At 63.9% G+C, this 20,236-nt stretch overlaps 2 protein-coding genes across 5 annotated transcripts; one reads left to right on the top strand and one right to left on the bottom strand.

Moving 5' to 3' along the window:
* Positions 1-55: 55 nt before the first annotated feature.
* COQ9 (coenzyme Q9) lies at positions 56-11,725 on the bottom strand. Of its 3 annotated transcripts, none has more exons than XM_073564891.1 (9): positions 11,592-11,725; positions 8,218-8,353; positions 8,015-8,150; positions 7,801-7,946; positions 7,637-7,721; positions 6,041-6,145; positions 5,521-5,676; positions 308-361; positions 56-129 (listed from the first exon to the last, which is right to left on the bottom strand). In XM_073564891.1, the coding sequence occupies exons 1-9, from the start codon at positions 11,722-11,724 to the stop codon at positions 94-96; spliced, it is 987 nt and encodes a 328-aa protein (XP_073420992.1). In that variant the 5' UTR covers position 11,725; the 3' UTR covers positions 56-93. The 3 variants fall into 3 exon arrangements, with proteins under 3 accessions (XP_073420992.1, XP_073420993.1, XP_073420994.1); XM_073564892.1 differs by having other exon boundaries at positions 8,218-8,251; positions 11,592-11,724; XM_073564893.1 differs by lacking the exon at positions 11,592-11,725 and adding an exon at positions 11,511-11,573 and having other exon boundaries at positions 8,015-8,251.
* Positions 11,643-19,568, top strand: CIAPIN1 (cytokine induced apoptosis inhibitor 1). 2 transcript variants are annotated; one of them, XM_073564894.1, is made up of 9 exons: positions 11,643-11,770; positions 13,506-13,669; positions 13,742-13,894; positions 16,042-16,118; positions 16,564-16,711; positions 16,796-16,869; positions 19,020-19,141; positions 19,222-19,297; positions 19,410-19,568. In XM_073564894.1, the coding sequence occupies exons 2-9, from the start codon at positions 13,507-13,509 to the stop codon at positions 19,518-19,520; spliced, it is 924 nt and encodes a 307-aa protein (XP_073420995.1). In that variant the 5' UTR covers positions 11,643-11,770; position 13,506; the 3' UTR covers positions 19,521-19,568. The 2 variants fall into 2 exon arrangements, with proteins under 2 accessions (XP_073420995.1, XP_073420996.1); XM_073564895.1 differs by having other exon boundaries at positions 11,746-11,818.
* The last annotated feature ends 668 nt before the right edge of the window (positions 19,569-20,236 follow it).

The following is a 20,236-nucleotide window of genomic DNA, read 5'->3' as shown; positions in this document are numbered from 1 at the left end:
CTTATCCTCTGTCTGTATGGAGCTCGGCCCCCCTCACACACACCGGACACAGCTGTGCGACACAAACGTTTAATAGACGGCTATGGAGGATGATCACCGGCGCTGGTTCAGCCCCGTCAGGTTCTTTAACTGGAAAAGAGGAAAATACTCAGTGACCTGCCTGTTATAGGAAGGAAGCAGAAAATTACTTGTAACCCCCTCCTATACCACCGCCATCCCCACCCCCAAATCCATCATCCTCCTCTTCTGACCAGGAAAACATAGCCAACACCATGGCTGCTCAGCGGACCCGCTTATAGATACTCACAGTGATGGCAGCACCCATCAGCCCCTGTATCATGGCCTCTCCAGCGCTGGTCACCTACAACAGAGAACAAGGTGAGAGCGGGAGCTCGTTGCAGGAACAGAGGCGAAAGCAGAGGACGATGGGAGAGCGGGAGTGCGCTGCAGGAACAGGCGAAAGCAGAGGACGATGGGAGAGCGGGAACTCGTTGCAGGAACAGAGGCGAAAGCAGAGGACAATGGGAGAGCGGGAGCGCGCTGCAGGAACAGGCGAAAGCAGAGGGCGATGGGAGAGCGGGAGCTCGTTGCAGGAATAGAGGCGAAAGCAGAGGACGATGGGAGTAAGCTGCAGGAACAGGCGAAAGCAGAGGACGATGGGAGAGCAGGAGCACGCTGCAGGAACAGGCGAAAGCAGTGGACGATGGGAGAGCGGGAGCGCACGGCAGGAACAGGGGAAAGCAGAGGACGATGGGAGAGCGCTGCAGGAACAAAGGCTAAAGCAGAGGACAATGGGAGAGCGGGAGCACGCTGCAGGAACAAAGGCTAAAGCAGAGGACGATGGGAGAGCGGGAGCTCGCTGCAGGAACAGGCGAAAGCAGAGGACGATGGCAGAGCGGGAGCGCGCTGCAGGAACAAAGGCTAAAGCAGAGGACGATGGGAGAGCAGGAGCGCGCTGCAGGAACAGGCGAAAGCGGGAGCTCATTGCAGGAAAAGAGGCGAAAGCAGAGGACGATGGGAGAGCGGGAGTTTGTTGCAGGAAAAGAGGCGAAAGCAGAGGACGATGGGAGAGCGGGAGTTAGTTGCAGGAAAAGAGGCGAAAGCAGAGGACGATGGGAGAGCGGGAGCGCGCTGCAGGAACAGGCGAAAGCAGAGGACGATGGGAGAGCGCTGCAGGAACAAAGGCTAAAGCAGAGGACGATGGGAGAGCGGGAGCACGCTGCAGGCACAGGCGAAAGCAGAGGAATGATGGGAGGGCGGGAGCGCGCTGCAGGAACAGGCGAAAGCAGAGGACGATGGGAGAGCGGGAGCGCGCTGCAGGAACAGGCGAAAGCAGAGGACGATGGGAGAGCGGGAGCGCGCTGCAGGAACAGGCGAAAGCAGAGGACGATGGGAGAGTGGGAGCACGCTGCAGGAACAGAGGCGAAAGCAGAGGACGATGGGAGAGTGGAAGCACGCTGCAGGAACAAAGGCTAAAGCAGAGGACGATGGGAGAGCGGAAGCACGCTGCAGGAACAAAGGCTAAAGCAGAGGACGATGGGAGAGCAAGAGCGCGCTGCAGGCACAGGCGAAAGCAGAGGAATGATGGGAGGGCGGGAGCGCGCTGCAGGAACAGGCGAAAGCAGAGGACGATGGGAGAGCGGGAGTGCGCTGCAGGAACAGGCGAAAGCAGAGGACGATGGGAGAGTGGGAGCACGCTGCAGGAACAGAGGCGAAAGCAGAGGACGATGGGAGAGTGGAAGCACGCTGCAGGAACAAAGGCTAAAGCAGAGGACGATGGGAGAGCGAGAGCTCGCTGCAGGCACAGGGGCCGATGGGAGAGCGGGAGCTCGCTGCAGGCACAAGGGCCGCAGCATAGGACGATGGGAGAGCGAGAGCTCGCTGCAGGCACAGGGGCGGCAGCATAGGACGATGGGAGAGCGGGGGCCTTGCTGCAGGCACAAGGGCCGCAGCATAGGACGATGGGAGAGCGAGAGCTCGCTGCAGGCACAAGGGCCGCAGATTAGGACGATGGGAGAGCGGGAGCTCGCTGCAGGAAGGCCGATGGGAGAGAGAGACAGCTCGCTGCAGGCACAAGGGCCGCAGCATAGGACGATGGGAGAGCAGAAGCTCGCTGCAGGCACAGGGGCCGCAGCATAGGACGATGGGAGAGCGAGAGCTCGCTGCAGGCACAAGGGCCGCAGCATAGGACGATGGGAGAGCGAGAGGTCGCTGCAGGCACAAGGGCCGCAGCATAGGACGATGGGAGAGCGGGAGCTCGCTGCAGGCACAAGGACCGCAGCATAGGACGATGGGAGAGCGAGAGCTCGCTGCAGGCACAAGGACCGCAGCATAGGACGATGGGAGAGCGAGAGCTCGCTGCAGGCACAAGGGCCGCAGCATGGGACGATGGGAGAGCGGGAGCTCGCTGCAGGCACAAGAGCCGCAGATTAGGACGATGGGAGAACGGGAGCACGCTGCAGGCACAGGGGCCGCAACATAGGACGATGGGAGAGCGAGAGCTCGCTGCAGGCACAAGGGCCGCAGCATAGGACGATGGGAAAGCGGGAGCTCACTGCAGGCACAAGGGCCGCAGCATAGGACGATGGGAGAGCGGGAGCTCGCTGCAGGCACAGGGGCCGCAGCATAGGACGATGGGAGAGCGGGAGCTCGCTGCAGACACAAGGGCCGCAGCATAGGACGATGGGAGAGCGGGAGCTCGCTGCAGGCACAGGGGCCGCAGCATAGGACGATGGGAGAGCGGGAGCTCGCCACAGCATAGGACGATGGGAGAGCGAGAGCTCGCTGCAGGCACAAGGGCCGCAGCATAGGACGATGGGAGAGAGAGCGAGCTGCAGGCACAAGGGCTGCAGCATAGGACGATGGGAGAGAGAGAGAGCGAGCTGCAGGCACAAGGGCCGCAGCATAGGACGATGGGAGAGCGGAAGCTCGCTGCAGGCACAGGGGCCGCAGCAGAGGACGATGGGAGAGCGGGAGCTCGCTGCAGGCACAAGGGCAGCAGCAGAGGACGATGGGAGAGCGGGAGCTCGCTGCAGGCACAAGGGCCGCAGCATAGGACGATGGGAGAGCGAGAGCACGCTGCAGGCACAAGGACCGCAGCATAGGACGATGGGAGAGCGAGAGCTCGCTGCAGGCACAAGGGCCGCAGATTAGGATGATGGGAGAACGGGAGCACGCTGCAGGCACAGGGGCCGCAACATAGGACGATGGGAGAGCGGGAGCTCGCTGCAGGCACAAGGACCGCAGCATAGGACGATGGGAGAGCGAGAGCTCGCTGCAGGCACAAGGGCCGCAGATTAGGACGATGGGAGAACGGGAGCTCGCTGCAGGCACAAGGGCCGCAGCATAGGACGATGGGAGAGCGGGAGCGCGCTGCAGGCACAGGGGCCGCAGCATAGGATGATGGGAGAGCGAGAGCTTGCTGCAGGCACAAGGGCCGCAGCATAGGACGATGGGAGAGCGGGAGCTCGCTGCAGGCACAGGGGCCGCAGCATAGGACGATGGGAGAGCGAGAGCTTGCTGCAGGCACAAGGGCCGCAGCATAGGACGATGGGAGAGCGGGAGCTCGCTGCAGGCACAAGGGCCGCAGCATAGGACGATGGGAGAGCGGGAGCGCGCTGCAGGCACAGGGGCCGCAGCATAGGATGATGGGAGAGCGGGAGCTCGCTGCAGGCACAGGGGCCGCAGCATAGGACGATGGGAGAGCGAGAGCTCGCTGCAGGCACAAGGGCCGCAGCATAGGACGATGGGAGAGCGAGAGCTCGCTGCAGGCACAAGGACCGCAGCATAGGACGATGGGAGAGCGAGAGCTCGCTGCAGGCACAAGGGCCGCAGATTAGGACGATGGGAGAACGGGAGCACGCTGCAGGCACAGGGGCCGCAACATAGGACGATGGGAGAGCGAGAGCTCGCTGCAGGCACAAGGGCCGCAGCATAGGACGATGGGAGACCGGGAGCTTGCTGCAGGCACAGGGGCCGCAGCATAGGACGATGGGAGAGCGAGAGCTTGCTGCAGGCACAAGGGCCGCAGCATAGGACGATGGGAGAGCGGGAGCTCGCTGCAGGCACAAGGGCCGCAGCATAGGACGATGGGAGAGCGGGAGCGCGCTGCAGGCACAGGGGCCGCAGCATAGGATGATGGGAGAGCGGGAGCTCGCTGCAGGAACAGGGGCCGCAGCATAGGACGATGGGAGAGCGAGAGCTCGCTGCAGGCACAAGGGCCGCAGCATAGGACGATGGGAGAGCGGGAGCTCGCTGCAGGCACAAGGGCTGCAGATTAGGACGATGGGAGAACGGGAGCACGCTGCAGGCACAGGGGCCGCAACATAGGACGATGGGAGAGCGAGAGCTCGCTGCAGGCACAGGGGCCGCAGCATAGGATGATGGGAGAGCGGGAGCTCGCTGCAGGCACAGGGGCCGCAGCATAGGACATTGGGAGAGCGGGAGCTCGCTGCGGGCACATGGGAAGCAGCAGAGAATGATGTGAGAACGGGAGCTCATCACAAAAGCAGAGGACAATGTGAGAGCGGGAGCTTGCTGTCCACGCAGGGGTCACAAGAGAAGATGTGAAAGCTCACTGCCGGCTCAGGAGACACAGCAGAGGATGTGAGAACGGTAGCTTACTGCAGCAGCAGAGGCCGATGTGAGAGCAGGAACTTGCCATCGGCTCAGGGCTCACATGAGAGGACGATGGGAAAGGAGACACAGCAGAGGGTGATGAGAGAATGGGAGCTGAACACCGCAGCAGAGGACGATGTGAGAGCTTGCCACCGACTCAGTGGAAGCAGCAGAGGATGATGCTCACCGTTGAATCATGAGACCGCAGAGGATGATGGGAGAAAGGGAGCTCACCCCTGGCTTAGGGGACACAACAGAGAACGATGTGAGAGCGGGAGCTCGCTGCCAGCTCAAAGGCCATAGCAGAGAAGAATGTGAGAGGGAGCTTGCTACCGGCTCAGAGGACACAGAGGATTGTGCACGAGCAGGAGCATTCTGCCGGCTCAGAGGAGGATGGTGTGCAAGCGGGAATGCGCTGTCGGCTAAGGGGGTCGCATCAGAGGACAATGTGACAGCTCCTTCCCTCGATGCGAGAGCTTGCCACCAGCTCCGAGGACGTAGGAGAGGATGATGTGAAAGCTAGCCGCTGGCTCAGGTGAAGCAGCAGAGGAAGATGCTCGCTATTGGGTCATTGGATGTAGCAGAGCACGTTGGGTGAGCAGGAGCTCGTTGCAGGCTCAGGGGCAGCAGCAGAGGATGATCTGAGTGGGAGCTCGCCAACAGCTTGGTGGACGCAGCAGAGGATGATGCAGGAGATCGCCCCCTCCTCAGGACGCAACAAAGAATGGTGTGAGCGAGAGAGCTAGCTGCAGGCTCAGGGGCCACAGCAGAGGATGGTGTGAGAGCGGGCGCTCGTCACCAACTCAGGGGCCGCAGCAGAGGATGATGTGAAAGCTCACGGCGGGGCTCATGGGAGCACGTGAGAGCAGGAGCTCACCACCGCCTCAGCTGTCTGATCAGTACCTGGGTGACAGAATCTCCCATGGTCATGGCCTCAGCGATCCGGTTGTGCAGAAAGTTCCAGGTGTCCTCATAGTCCAGCGACTTGTCCTGCATCATGACCAGCTCTGTGGTGTTATAAATCCCGGCCAGAACCGCCCGCCGCGTGTACCAGCTCACCTGCGGGAACAATGAGCATGGTATGTGGAGACCATCACCCAGAGGCAGCCCTCAACCCCATGCCCAAACAGGACCACGCAGAGGCAGCCATAGTCATCACCGGACTCAAAGGACCACGCAAATGAGTCATCCCCACCCCAACATAAGACCACCCAGAGGCAGCCCTTGTCCCCACACCCATATAGGACCACCCAGAGGCAGCAATCACCCCATCCCTGTACTCACAGGACCACCCAGAGGCAGCCATCGTGCCCCCACAAAACCACCCAAAGGCAGCCGTCGCCCTCAACTAAGACAACCCAGATGCAGCCCTCCCCCCTATCCCCGTACTCACACGACCATGCACATAGCAAAGGACACTCACGTCTGTAGATTGGTCACTAGCATAGTGCCAAATGTCATCCACCATTGAAGTCAGGAGCGTCAGAGCAGAGGGAAGATTGTGCGGTAACAGGAGAATCCCCAGCGCCTAAAAAACAGGTTCACATCAGTCTTGTTCAGCCGACACCAACCCACCCTGCTGAGTGCGCACCTTCTCTATTCACTACACTGTACATGGGTCGTGGTGCCGCCGCTCCCCACTGGACAGCGGTCGTGGTGCCGCCGCTCCCCACTGGACAGCGGTCGTGGTGCCGCCGCTCCCCACTGGACAGCGGTCGTGGTGCCGCCGCGCCGCACTGGACAGCGGTCGTGGTGCCGCCGCGCCGCACTGGACAGCGGTCGTGGTGCCGCCGCTCCGCACTGCACAGCGGTCGTGGTGCCGCCGCTCCGCACTGCACAGCGGTCGTGGTGCCGCCGCTCCGCACTGCACAGCGGTCGTGGTGCCGCCGCTCCGCACTGCACAGCGGTCGTGGTGCCGCCGCTCCGCACTGCACAGCGGTCGTGGTGCCGCCGCTCCGCACTGCACAGCGGTCGTGGTGCCGCCGCACTGCACAGCGGTCGTGGGGCCGCCACTCCCCACTGGACAGCGGTCCTGGTGCCGCCGCTCCGCACTGGACAGCGGTCGTGGGGCCGCCGCTCCGCACTGGACAGCTGTCCTGGTGCCGCCGCACTGGACAGCGGTCCTGGTGCCGCCGCACTGGACAGCGGTCCTGGTGCCGCCGCACTGGACAGCGGTCCTGGTGCCGCCGCACTGGACAGCGGTCCTGGTGCCGCCGCTCCGCACTGGACAGCGGTCCTGGTGCCGCCGCTCTGCACAGCGGTCCTGGTGCCGCCGCTCTGCACAGCGGTCCTGGTGCCGCCGCACTGGACAGCGGTCCTGGTGCCACCGCTCCGCACTGGACAGCGGTCCTGGTGCCGCCGCTCTGCACAGCGGTCCTGGTGCCGCCGCTCCGCACTGGACAGCGATCCTGGTGCCGCCGCACTGGACAGCGGTCCTGGTGCCGCCGCACTGGACAGCGATCCTGGTGCCGCCGCTCCGCACTGGACAGCGGTCCTGGTGCCGCCGTTCTGCACAGCGGTCCTGGTGCCGCCGCTCCGCACTGGACAGCGGTCCTGGTGCCGCCGCACTGGACAGCGGTCCTGGTGCCGCCGCACTGCACAGCGGTCCTGGTGCCGCCGCACTGCACAGCGGTCCTGGTGCCGCCGCTCCGCACTGGACAGCGGTCCTGGTGCCGCCGTTCTGCACAGCGGTCCTGGTGCCGCCGCTCCGCACTGGACAGCGGTCCTGGTGCCGCCGCTCCGCACTGGACAGCAGTCGTGGTGCCGCCGCTCCCCACTGGACAGCGGTCCTGGTGCCGCCGCTCCCCACTGGACAGCGGTCCTGGTGCCGCCGCTCCCCACTGGACAGCGGTCCTGGTGCCGCCGCTCCCCACTGGACAGCGGTCCTGGTGCCGCCGCTCCCCACTGGACAGCGGTCCTGGTGCCGCCGCTCCCCACTGGACAGCGGTCCTGGTGCCGCCGCTCCCCACTGGACAGCGGTCCTGGTGCCGCCGCTCCCCACTGGACAGTGCACCTCTACCTGTGGCCAATGCTCTATGTAGGGGATGACCATCCTCAGCCGCGTCTCTACTGCGTCTCTCAGGAATCGCTCGGTTGGCTTCTTTCTGAAACACAGGCGGTAACACCATACCATGTGAACCATGTGCTGAGTGTCTCCCCTCACTCCCCGTGCCCCGTACTCACTCCGTGCTGCCCAGTTGGACCAGTTTGTGCTCCTGCTCCAGCAGCTCAGTCAGGTTCTTATTACACACAGATATGAAGTACAAGACGAGCTCGGCACCGCCGCCATTGGTAAAGATTCCTGCTGCAGCAGCAGACAGATCCAGGGACTGTGGAGAAAGCGGAGAGGTGACAAGTGGCCGGCCCTGTGGGCCCTAGGGTTGACGGCACTGCTTACCTTCGCCCCCTCAGCAATGGCCTCCGAGCTCCAGCCATACTCAGGTACAAATGTGAGAGCTGCGGAGAGGATGCGCTGCTGCAGCTGCTCCTCGCTCTCGTAACCCTCCGACTCTTCTCCTCCCTGGTCAGTAAACCTGCAGCCACAGCTGTGATCAGAGCGGGCCCTCAGGACCACAGGCACCGTGAGGGGCCCCATCATACCTGGGCGGTGTAGAGTTTGGTTCCCCGGCCACCTCTGATGGGAAAGAAAATGGTGGAGAGGATTTATCTTCTCTGGATCTCAGGGCCGAGGTCGCCCACAGGGTCCGGGCGCAGCGCCCTACAGGGCGAGTCAAGGCTGGAAGATAGAAAGAGCCCATAGTGGGAAAAGGGCCAGGACGAGGGCAGCCATCACCTCCAGGGGACACACATCTCTCAGCCGATGACAGGAGCAAGGGATGAACAGTCACCCCGACAGCCCCCGGAACTGGGGGCGACCAATCACCCCCACAGCCCCAGCAACCATGGGCGGCTAACCACCCCAAGCCCCAGAGACCAGGGGGGAACAGCCAATCACCCCCACAGCCCCAGAGACCGGGGGGGGGGAGCAGCCAATCACCCCCACAGCCCCAGAGACCGGGGGGGGAGCGGCCAATCACCCCCACAGACCCAGAGACCGGGGGGGAGCGGCCAATCACCCCCACAGCCCCAGAGACCGGGGGGGGAGGAGCGGCCAATCACCCCCACAGACCCAGAGACCGGGGGGGGAGCGGCCAATCACCCCCACAGACCCAGAGACCGGGGGGGAGCGGCCAATCACCCCCACAGACCCAGAGACCGGGGGGGAGGAGCGGCCAATCACCCCCAGAGACCGGGGGGGGAGCGGCCAATCACCCCCACAGACCCAGAGACCGGGGGGGAGGAGCGGCCAATCACCCCCACAGACCCAGAGACCGGGGGGGAGCGGCCAATCACCCCCACAGACCCAGAGACCGGGGGGGAGCGGCCAATCACCCCCACAGACCCAGAGACCGGGGGGGAGGAGCGGCCAATCACCCCCACAGACCCAGAGACCGGGGGGGAGCGGCCAATCACCCCCACAGACCCAGAGACCGGGGGGGAGCGGCCAATCACCCCCACAGCCCCAGCAACCATGGGCGGCTAACCACCCCAAGCCCCAGAGACCGGGGGGGAGCGGCCAATCACCCCCACAGCCCGGGGGGGGGGGGGAGCAGCCAATCACCCCCACAGCCCCAGAGACCGGGGGGGGGGAGCAGCCAATCACCCCCACAGCCCCAGCAACCATGGGCGGCTAACCACCCCAAGCCCCAGAGACCAGGGGGGGAACAGCCAATCACCCCCACAGCCCCAGAGACCGGGGGGGGAGCGGCCAATCACCCCCACAGACCCAGAGACCGGGGGGGGAGCGGCCAATCACCCCCACAGCCCCAGAGACCACGGGGGGAGCGGCCAATAACCCCCACAGCCCCAGAGACCGGGGGGGAGCGGCCAATAACCCCCACAGCCCCAGAGACCGGGGGGGGAGCGGCCAATCACCCCCACAGACCCAGAGACCGGGGGGGGAGCGGCCAATCACCCCCACAGCCCCAGAGACCGGGGGGGGAGCGGCCAATAACCCCCACAGCCCCAGAGACCGGGGGGGGGAGCGGCCAATAACCCCCACAGCCCCAGAGACCGGGGGGGGGAGCGGCCAATCACCCCCACAGCCCCAGAGACCGGGGGGGGGGAGCAGCCAATCACCCCCACAGCCCCAGAGACCGGGGGGGGGAGCAGCCAATCGCCCCCACAGCCCCAGAGACCGGGGGGGGGAGCAGCCAATCACCCCCACAGCCCCAGAGACCGGGGGGGGGAGCAGCCAATCACCCCCACAGCCCCAGAGACCGGGGGGGGAGCGGCCAATCACCCCCACAGCCCCAGAGACCGGGGGGGGGAGCAGCCAATCACCCCCACAGCCCCAGAGACCGGGGGGGGGGAGCAGCCAATCACCCCCACAGCCCCAGAGACCGGGGGGGGGAGCGGCCAATCACCCCCACAGACCCAGAGACCGGGGGGGAGGAGCGGCCAATCACCCCCAGAGACCGGGGGGGGAGCGGCCAATCACCCCCACAGACCCAGAGACCGGGGGGGAGGAGCGGCCAATCACCCCCACAGACCCAGAGACCGGGGGGGAGCGGCCAATCACCCCCACAGACCCAGAGACCGGGGGGGAGCGGCCAATCACCCCCACAGACCCAGAGACCGGGGGGGAGGAGCGGCCAATCACCCCCACAGACCCAGAGACCGGGGGGGAGCGGCCAATCACCCCCACAGACCCAGAGACCGGGGGGGAGCGGCCAATCACCCCCACAGCCCCAGCAACCATGGGCGGCTAACCACCCCAAGCCCCAGAGACCGGGGGGGAGCGGCCAATCACCCCCACAGCCCGGGGGGGGGGGGGAGCAGCCAATCACCCCCACAGCCCCAGAGACCGGGGGGGGGGAGCAGCCAATCACCCCCACAGCCCCAGCAACCATGGGCGGCTAACCACCCCAAGCCCCAGAGACCAGGGGGGGAACAGCCAATCACCCCCACAGCCCCAGAGACCGGGGGGGGAGCGGCCAATCACCCCCACAGACCCAGAGACCGGGGGGGGAGCGGCCAATCACCCCCACAGCCCCAGAGACCACGGGGGGAGCGGCCAATAACCCCCACAGCCCCAGAGACCGGGGGGGAGCGGCCAATAACCCCCACAGCCCCAGAGACCGGGGGGGGAGCGGCCAATCACCCCCACAGACCCAGAGACCGGGGGGGGAGCGGCCAATCACCCCCACAGCCCCAGAGACCGGGGGGGGAGCGGCCAATAACCCCCACAGCCCCAGAGACCGGGGGGGGGAGCGGCCAATAACCCCCACAGCCCCAGAGACCGGGGGGGGGAGCGGCCAATCACCCCCACAGCCCCAGAGACCGGGGGGGGGGAGCAGCCAATCACCCCCACAGCCCCAGAGACCGGGGGGGGGAGCAGCCAATCGCCCCCACAGCCCCAGAGACCGGGGGGGGGAGCAGCCAATCACCCCCACAGCCCCAGAGACCGGGGGGGGGAGCAGCCAATCACCCCCACAGCCCCAGAGACCGGGGGGGGAGCGGCCAATCACCCCCACAGCCCCAGAGACCGGGGGGGGGAGCAGCCAATCACCCCCACAGCCCCAGAGACCGGGGGGGGGGAGCAGCCAATCACCCCCACAGCCCCAGAGACCGGGGGGGGGGAGCGGCCAATCACCCCCACAGCCCCAGAGACCACGGGGGGAGCAGCCAATCACCCCCACAGCCCCAGAGACCGGGGGGGGGGAGCAGCCAATCACCCCCACAGCCCCAGAGACCGGGGGGGGGGAGCGGCCAATCACCCCCACAGCCCCAGAGACCGGGGGGGAGCGGCCAATCACCCCCACAGCCCCAGAGACCGGGGGAGACACATGCTCAGGGGGCGGAGTCTGTTGGGTCGGGGGCGGAGCCTTCACCTCAGGCTGTGACCTCTGGCCGCGACCTTCCCGTCCTCCCGCCGCCATTTCCGCCCTCCGTTCCCGGCCGCCTCCTCTCACCACACAGCCGCCTCCGCCCGCACAGTAGAAGGAGTCTTCCGCCGCCCGCAGCCGACAGACACCGCACCGCGACGGCCGCCATGACAGCTGCTGCAGGAAGAGGGCGGGGACTAATCTGTGCGCGTGACGTCATATCCGGGTCACGAGACCAGAAGCGGCAACAGCGGCGAGAGAGCGAGGTGCGAACCGTCACCCCGAGTATCGCCACAGAGCGTGACCCCCCCCCGGTGTGTCACTGTGTGGTGACCCCCCCCCCCCCCGGTGTGTCGCTGTGTGGTGACCCCCCCCCCCCCCCCGGTGTGTCGCTGTGTGGTGACCCCCCCCCCCCCGGTGTGTCGCTGTGTGGTGACCCCCCCCCCCCCGGTGTGTCGCTGTGTGGTGACCCCCCCCCCCCCCGGTGTGTCGCTGTGTGGTGACCCCCCCCCCCCCCGGTGTGTCGCTGTGTGGTGACCCCCCCCCCCCGGTGTGTCGCTGTGTGGTGACCCCCCCCCCCCCGGTGTGTCGCTGTGTGGTGACCCCCCCCCCCCCGGTGTGTCGCTGTGTGGTGACCCCCCCCCCCCCGGTGTGTCGCTGTGTGGTGACCCCCCCCCCCCCGGTGTGTCGCTGTGTGGTGACCCCCCCCCCCCCGGTGTGTCGCTGTGTGGTGACCCCCCCCCCCCCGGTGTGTCGCTGTGTGGTGACCCCCCCCCCCCCCGGTGTGTCGCTGTGTGGTGACCCCCCCCCCCCCGGTGTGTCGCTGTGTGGTGACCCCCCCCCCCCCGGTGTGTCGCTGTGTGGTGACCCCCCCCCCCCCCCGGTGTGTCGCTGTGTGGTGACCCCCCCCCCCCGGTGTGTCGCTGTGTGGTGACCCCCCCCCCCCCGGTGTGTCGCTGTGTGGTGACCCCCCCCCCCCCGGTGTGTCGCTGTGTGGTGACCCCCCCCCCCCCCCGGTGTGTCGCTGTGTGGTGACCCCCCCCCCCCCCCGGTGTGTCGCTGTGTGGTGACCCCCCCCCCCGGTGTGTCGCTGTGTGGTGACCCCCCCCCCCCCGGTGTGTCGCTGTGTGGTGACCCCCCCCCCCCCCGGTGTGTCGCTGTGTGGTGACCCCCCCCCCGGTGTGTCGCTGTGTGGTGACCCCCCCCCCCGGTGTGTCGCTGTGTGGTGACCCCCCCCCCCCCCCGGTGTGTCGCTGTGTGGTGACCCCCCCCCCGGTGTGTCGCTGTGTGGTGACCCCCCCCCCCCCCCCGGTGTGTCGCTGTGTGGTGACCCCCCCCCCCCCCGGTGTGTCGCTGTGTGGTGACCCCCCCCCCCCCCCGGTGTGTCGCTGTGTGTGGTGACCCCCCCCCTGTGTGTCGCTGTGTGTGGTGACCCCCCCCCTGTGTGTCGCTGTGTGTGGTGACCCCCCCCCGTGTGTCGCTGTGTGTGGTGACCCCCCCCCTGTGTGTCGCTGTGTGTGGTGACCCCCCCCGGTGTGTCGCTGTGTGGTGACCCCCCCCCGGTGTGTCGCTGTGTGGTGACCCCCCCCCGGTGTGTCGCTGTGTGAGGTGACCCCCCCCCGGTGTGTCGCTGTGTGAGGTGACCCCCCCCCGGTGTGTCGCTGTGTGAGGTGACCCCCCCCCGGTGTGTCGCTGTGTGAGGTGACCCCCCCCGGTGTGTCGCTGTGTGGTGACCCCCCCCGGTGTGTCGCTGTGTGGTGACCCCCCCCCCCCGGTGTGTCGCTGTGTGGTGACCCCCCCCCCCCCCCCCGGTGTGTCGCTGTGTGGTGACCCCCCCCCCCTGTGTGTCGCTGTGTGGTGACCCCCCCCGGTGTGTCGCTGTGTGTGGTGACCCCCCCCCCCCGGTGTGTCGCTGTGGGTAGTGAACCTCGTACGTCGCCGTGTGTCGCGACCATCGTGCATTTGTCGGCGTGGCTCACGTGTGACGCTCCTTCTTTGCAGGATGGCTGCCTTGCGGGAGCGTCTGTCATCCTGTCATCGTGCGCTCGTCACCTGGGATGGCGGCTGTGCTCCCGACCATCTGCAGGGGTTCGTGTCTCTGGTGCAGGCGTCGGTGGCTCCGGGTGGGAAGGTGAACGTAGAGAACGTGGAGCGCCTGATGACGTGTAAGTAGCCGCCGTTAAGCGCAGGGTCCCGTGGACGCGCCGTCCTTCCGCCCTCACGCTCCTTTCTTCCAGCCTCTCACACAGACTCCAGCTTTGACCTCGTCCTTCTTGGTCTGGTTCCTGGATGCTCCGCCATTCACAGCTCAGATCTTCTTTCAGAAGTTGCTCGAATCCTAAAGCCTGGTGGCACTGTGCTGCTCCAGGAGCCCACGGACCCACAGGAGGGTGAGAAGGGAAAGGTCACAAGAAACAGTGATACGGGCCCACTGGCCACGCCCACTGACACCGCCCTCCATCCTCGCTATGCAGGCCACGCCCACTGACACCGCCCTCCATCCTCGCTATGCAGGCCACGCCCACTGACACCGCCCTCCATCCTCGCTATGCAGGCCACGCCCACTGACACCGCCCTCCATCCTCGCTATGCAGGCCACGCCCACTGACACCGCCCTCCATCCTCGCTATGCAGGCCACGCCCACTGACACTGCCCTCCATCCTCGCTATGCAGGCCACGCCCACTGACACTGCCCTCCATCCTCGCTATGCAGGCCACGCCCACTGACACTGCCCTCCATCCTCGCTATGCAGGCCACGCCCACTGACACTGCCCTCCATCCTCGCTATGCAGGCCACGCCCACTGACACTGCCCTCCATCCTCGCTATGCAGGCCACGCCCACTGACACTGCCCTCCATCCTCGCTATGCAGGCCACGCCCACTGACACTGCCCTCCATCCTCGCTATGCAGGCCACGCCCACTGACACTGCCCTCCATCCTCGCTATGCAGGCCACGCCCACTGACACCGCCCTCCATCCTCGCTATGCAGGCCACGCCCACTGACACCGCCCTCCATCCTCGCTATGCAGGCCACGCCCACTGACACCGCCCTCCATCCTCGCTATGCAGGCCACGCCCACTGACACCGCCCTCCATCCTCGCTATGCAGGCCACGCCCACTGACACCGCCCTCCATCCTCGCTATGCAGGCCACGCCCACTGACACCGCCCTCCATCCTCGCTATGCAGGCCACGCCCACTGACACCGCCCTACATCCTCGCTATGCAGGCCACGCCCACTGACACCGCCCTCCATCCTCGCTATGCAGGCCACGCCCACTGACACCGCCCTCCATCCTCGCTATGCAGGCCACGCCCACTGACACCGCCCTCCATCCTCGCTATGCAGGCCACGCCCACTGACACCGCCCTCCATCCTCGCTATGCAGGCCACGCCCACTGACACCGCCCTCCATCCTCGCTATGCAGGCCACGCCCACTGACACCGCCCTCCATCCTCGCTATGCAGGCCACGCCCACTGACACCGCCCTCCATCCTCGCTATGCAGGCCACGCCCACTGACACCGCCCTCCATCCTCGCTATGCAGGCCACGCCCACCGACACCGCCCTCCATCCTCGCTATGCAGGCCACGCCCTCCATTCTCGCTATACAGGCCACGCCCACCGACTCCGCCCTCCATCCTCGCTATACAGGCCACGCCCACCGACACCGCCCTCCATCCTCGCTATACGGCCACACCCTCCATCCTCGCTATACAGACACCGCCCACCGACAGCGCCCTCCATTCTCGCTATACAGGCCACACCCTCCATCCTCGCTATACAGGCCACGCCCACTGACACCGCCCTCCATCCTCAGTATACAGGCCACGCCCACTGACACCGCCATCCATCCTCAGTATACAGGCCACGCCCGCTGACACCTCCCTCCATCCTCAGTATACTGGTCACGCCCGCTGACACCGCCCTCCATCCTCAGTATACAGGTCACGCCAACTGAGACCGCCCTCCATCCTCAGTATACAGGTCACACCCGCTGACACCGCCCTCCATCCTCAGTATACAGGCCACGCCCGCTGACACCTCCCTCCATCCTCAGTATACTGGTCACGCCCGCTGACACCGCCCTCCATCCTCAGTATACAGGTCACGCCAACTGAGACCGCCCTCCATCCTCAGTATACAGGTCACACCCGCTGACACCGCCCTCCATCCTCAGTATACAGGCCACGCTCCTGCTGACACCGCCCTCCATCCTCAGTATACAGGCCACGCTCCTGCTGACACCGCCCTCCATCCTCAGTATACAGGCCACGCCCCTGCTGACACCGCCCTCCATCCTCAGTATACAGGCCACGCCCCTGCTGACACCGCCCTCCATCCTCACTATACAGGCCACGCCCACTGACACCACCCTCCATCCTCACTATACAGGCCACGCCCACTGACACCGCCCTCCATCCTCACTATACAGGCCACGCCCACTGACACCGCCCCATCGTCACTTTTCAGACCCCACCACCTCCAACCTAATTGGCCCTGTACTGACAGTATGTTGTCTCTCTGCAGCTGGCGCTGCTGCTATCCGGGGTCCATCTCGCCTCTACTCCTCTCTCACACTGTCTGGATTAACAGAAGTGACACAGGTAAGTATGTGCCTAAGCATGCCGAAGTGTGGACAGACCCCAGTATCTGGATGTGCGCCGGCCTCTGAGCTCGCCGGGATGTGTGCCTGCGGTGAGCGCATGCGTTGGAGTCTGAGCGTGCCGCGGTGTGTGCCTGCTCCACCATCTGAGCTCCCCGGTACATATGCTGGCGTCTGAGCTCGCCGGCATGTGTGCCTGCGCCCGGCGTCTGAGCTCGCCGGCATGTGTGCCTGCGCCCGGCGTCTGAGCTCGCCGGCATGTGTGCCTGCGCCTGGGCTCCCCCGATTTGTTTGCCTGCGCTGGGGTCTGAGCGTGCCGCAGTGTGTGCATGCGCTGGCGTCTGAGCTCGCCGGGATGTGTGCCAGCGTCTGAGCTCCTCTTTGGTCGGGGGGGTCGTATCTGGTACGCTACCCTGTGTCATCTCACTGCTCTGTTTTCTTTGTAGATTCCTCCAGAGGAGGGGATGGATCAGAACGGGGGGCTTCTGGGACCCTCCAGCTTGGATAATGATGCTGTTACATTAGCAGCTAAAAAACCAAACTATGAAGTGGGGTCCTCGCGGCAGCTGTCCCTCTCCAGACGCCCGGGGCCCGGTACTGACTGAGAGCTGTGAGCACAGTGTGGGGGTATCTGTGCTGGGGGGCAGGGCTTTAAATAACCAGGTGTTTGTGCCCCAGGGAAGGTGTCTGCTGATCTGGGCGCCGTGAAGCTCTGGACGCTGTCTGCCCGTGACATGAACGACGAGGATGTGGTCAGTGCTCTCTGCTTACATGTGGGGGTGTATAAGTCCAGATGTGAGGAGTGGGGTATGTGGGGGGGGTGTATACAGTGGGGACTGAAAGTATTCACACCCCTTTACATTCTTCACTCTTTGTTTCATTGCAGCCATTTGGTAAATTCAATAAAGTTCATCTTTTCTCATTAGTGTGCACTCTGCACCCCATCTTCACTGAAAAAATCAGAAATGTAGAAATTTTTTCCAAATTTATTAAAAAAGAAAAAACGAAATCTCACATGGTCATAAGTATTCAGCCCCTTTGCTCAGACACTCATATGTATGTCACATGCTGTCCATTACCTTGTGATCTTCCTTGAGATGGTTCTACTCCTTCATTGGAGTCCAGCTGTGTGTAATTACACTGATAGGACTTGATTTGTAAATGCGCACACCTGTCTATATAAGACCCCACAGCTCACAGTGCATGGCAGACCAAATGAGAATCATGAGGCCAAAGGAACCGGCCAAGGAGCTCAGAGACAGAATTGTGGCAAGGCACAGATCTGGCCACGGTTACACAAGAATTTCTGCAGTCCTCAAGGTTCCCAAGAGCACAGTGGCCTCCATAATCCTTAAATGGAAGAAGTTTGGGACCACCAGAAGTCTTCCTAGACCTGGCTGTCCACCCAAACTGAGCAATCATGGGAGAAGAGCCTTGGTGAGAGAGGTAAAGAAGAACCCAAAGATCACTGTGCCTGAGCTCCACAGATGCAGTAGGGAGATGGGAGAAAGCTCCACAAAGTCACTGCAGCCCTCTACCAGTCGGGCCTTTATGGCAGAGTGGCCCGACGGAAGCTTCTCCTCAGTGCCAGACCTATGAAAGCCCGCATACAGTTTGCTGAAAAACATATGAAGGACTCCCAGACTATGAGAAATAAGATTATGGTCTGATGAGAGGAAGATAGAACTTTCACCAAAAAGTTCTAAGTGGATTGTGTGGAGTAAACACTGCTCATCACCTGCTCAATACAATCCCAACAGTGAGACATGGTGGCAGCATCATGCTATGGGGGTGTTTTTCAGCTGCAGGGACAGGACGACTGGTTGCCATTGGAGGAAACATGAATGCGGCCAAGTACCGAGATATCCTGGATGAAAACCTCTTCCAGAGTGCTCTGGACCTCAGACCTGGCCAAAGGTTCACCTTCCAACAAGACAATGACCCTAAGCACACAGCTAAAATAACAAAGGAGTGGCTTCAGAACAACTCTGTGCCCATTCCTGACTGGCCCAGCCAGAGCCCTGACCTAAACCCAATGGAGCTTCTCTGGAGAGACCTGAAAATGGCTGTCCACCAACGTTCACCATCCAACCTGACGGAACTGGAGAGGATCTGCAAGGAAGAATGGCCGAGGATCCCCAAATCCAGTGGTGAAAACCATGTGGCATCATTCCCAAGATAGTCGACTCATGGCTGTACTAGCTCAAAAGGTGCGTCTACTCAACACTGAGCAAAGGGGCTGAAGACTTATGTCCATGGGAGATTTCAGGTTTTCTTTAATAAATTTGCAGAAATTTCTCCATTTCTGCTTTCTCAGTCCAGGTGGGGGGGTGCAGAGTGCGCACTGATGGGAAAAAATGAACGGTTTTTGAATTTACCAAATGGCTACAATGAAAGAGTGAGAAATGTAAAGGGGTGTGAATACTTTCCGTACCACTCTATGTTGAAATGTGGCTGCTGGGGTCTGTGAGGGGGGTGTATATATCCAGATGTGGGGGGCGGAGTACGTGGAGAGCGGCGGGGCCTAAGGGCTCATACTCGCGAGAGACTCGCACTGGCACTGCCGCCAGCAATGGGACCGGAGCGTGCCTGCATAGAAATACATGTAGCCGCACGCTCCGGTCCCAGTGCCGGGTTTTCATGCGAGAGACTCGCCGAGAATCGTCCGAGTCTCTCACAAGTGATTATTTGTCCTTAGGATTAGGCCTGAAGCCAGAGGGGGAAGAGATGGTGTCCGTTGTCACGTGACGTACAGGGATGGCTGAGGTTCGGGATATAAGGGCGATGGGGAGGCGGAGGTAACGGCTGACATAGGGCAGTGCGGTTTGGGGGGACTCGTAGACGGAGGGGCTGTGCTGCCCCCATTCTCTGCATTACTGCTCGGTCAATCATTTTGTTTCAGGATCTCTTAGACTCAGACGATCTCCTAGACCAAGATGACCTGAAAAAGCCGCTGCCATCGTCTTTGCGGCTTGGGGGCTGTGGGGAGGGGAGTGAGAAGAAGCGTACAGCCTGCAAGAACTGGTAAGAGCCATCTGCGCTGCAGTCGTGAAGATCACTCACCGGTCAGACCGCAAACCTAATGGGTTCTCTTCTCTCCACAGCACTTGTGGACTGGCAGAGGAACTGGAGAACAGCAAGAGTGCAGCCCCTAAGCCCGCCACCTCAGCTTGTGGCAATGTGAGTATGGAGTCCAGAGCCCACAGGGATCCTCTCCTGTCAGAGGAGGTAGGGTGGGAGTCCACTCAGGGGCAGGTGGGGGTCCGTGTGACGTCCCGGCTTTGTCTTGCAGTGTTACCTGGGGGATGCCTTTCGCTGTGCCAGCTGTCCTTATCTAGGAATGCCAGCGTTCAAACCAGGAGAGAAAGTTCTGCTGAATCCCTCCCGTCTGCAGGACTCCTAGTGAGGGCCCCCACGTGTGAAGTGTTCAATAAAATGTATGTGCTGCTGCTCTGTGGAGTGGAGATCTCTTAATTTGCCCAAGAACCCACTGGAGTGTCCTGGGGGAAATCTGTCTATCCCATCCACTGGAGCGTCCTGGTCAGGGCACCTGCCCGTCTGTCGCAACCTCTGGAGTGTCCTGGGTGTGGAAATCCGCCCGTGACTCCCAACCACTGGAGCCTCCTGGGGGTGGTGATCCGCCCATGTCTCCCAACCACTGGAGCCTCCTGGGGGTGGGGATCCGCCTCTGTGTCCCAACCACTGGAGCCTCCTGAGAGTGGGGATCCGCCTGTGTGTCCCAACCTCTGGAGCCTCCTTGGGGTGGTGATCCGCCCGTGTCTCCCATCCACTGGAGCCTCCTGGGGGTGGGGATCCGCCTCTGTGTCCCAACCACTGGAGCCTCCTGGGGGTGGGGATCCGCCTCTGTGTCCCAACCACTGGAGCCTCCTGGGGGTGGGGATCCGCCTCTGTGTCCCAACCACTGGAGCCTCCTGAGAGTGGGGATCCGCCTGTGTGTCCCAACCACTGGAGCCTCCTGAGAGTGGGGATCCGCCTGTGTGTCCCAACCTCTGGAGCCTCTTGAGGGTGGGGATCCGCCTGTGTGTCCCAACCACTGGAGCCTCTTGAGGGTGGGGATCCGCCTGTGTTCCAACCTCTGGAGCCTCTTGAGGGTGGGGA

Source organism: Dendrobates tinctorius, unplaced genomic scaffold, assembly GCF_039654945.1.
Source record: "Dendrobates tinctorius isolate UK_male_01 unplaced genomic scaffold, ASM3965494v1 ptg000499l, whole genome shotgun sequence".
Lineage (NCBI taxonomy): Eukaryota > Metazoa > Chordata > Amphibia > Anura > Dendrobatidae > Dendrobates > Dendrobates tinctorius.
This window is presented reverse-complemented; position numbering and strand designations above follow the sequence as displayed.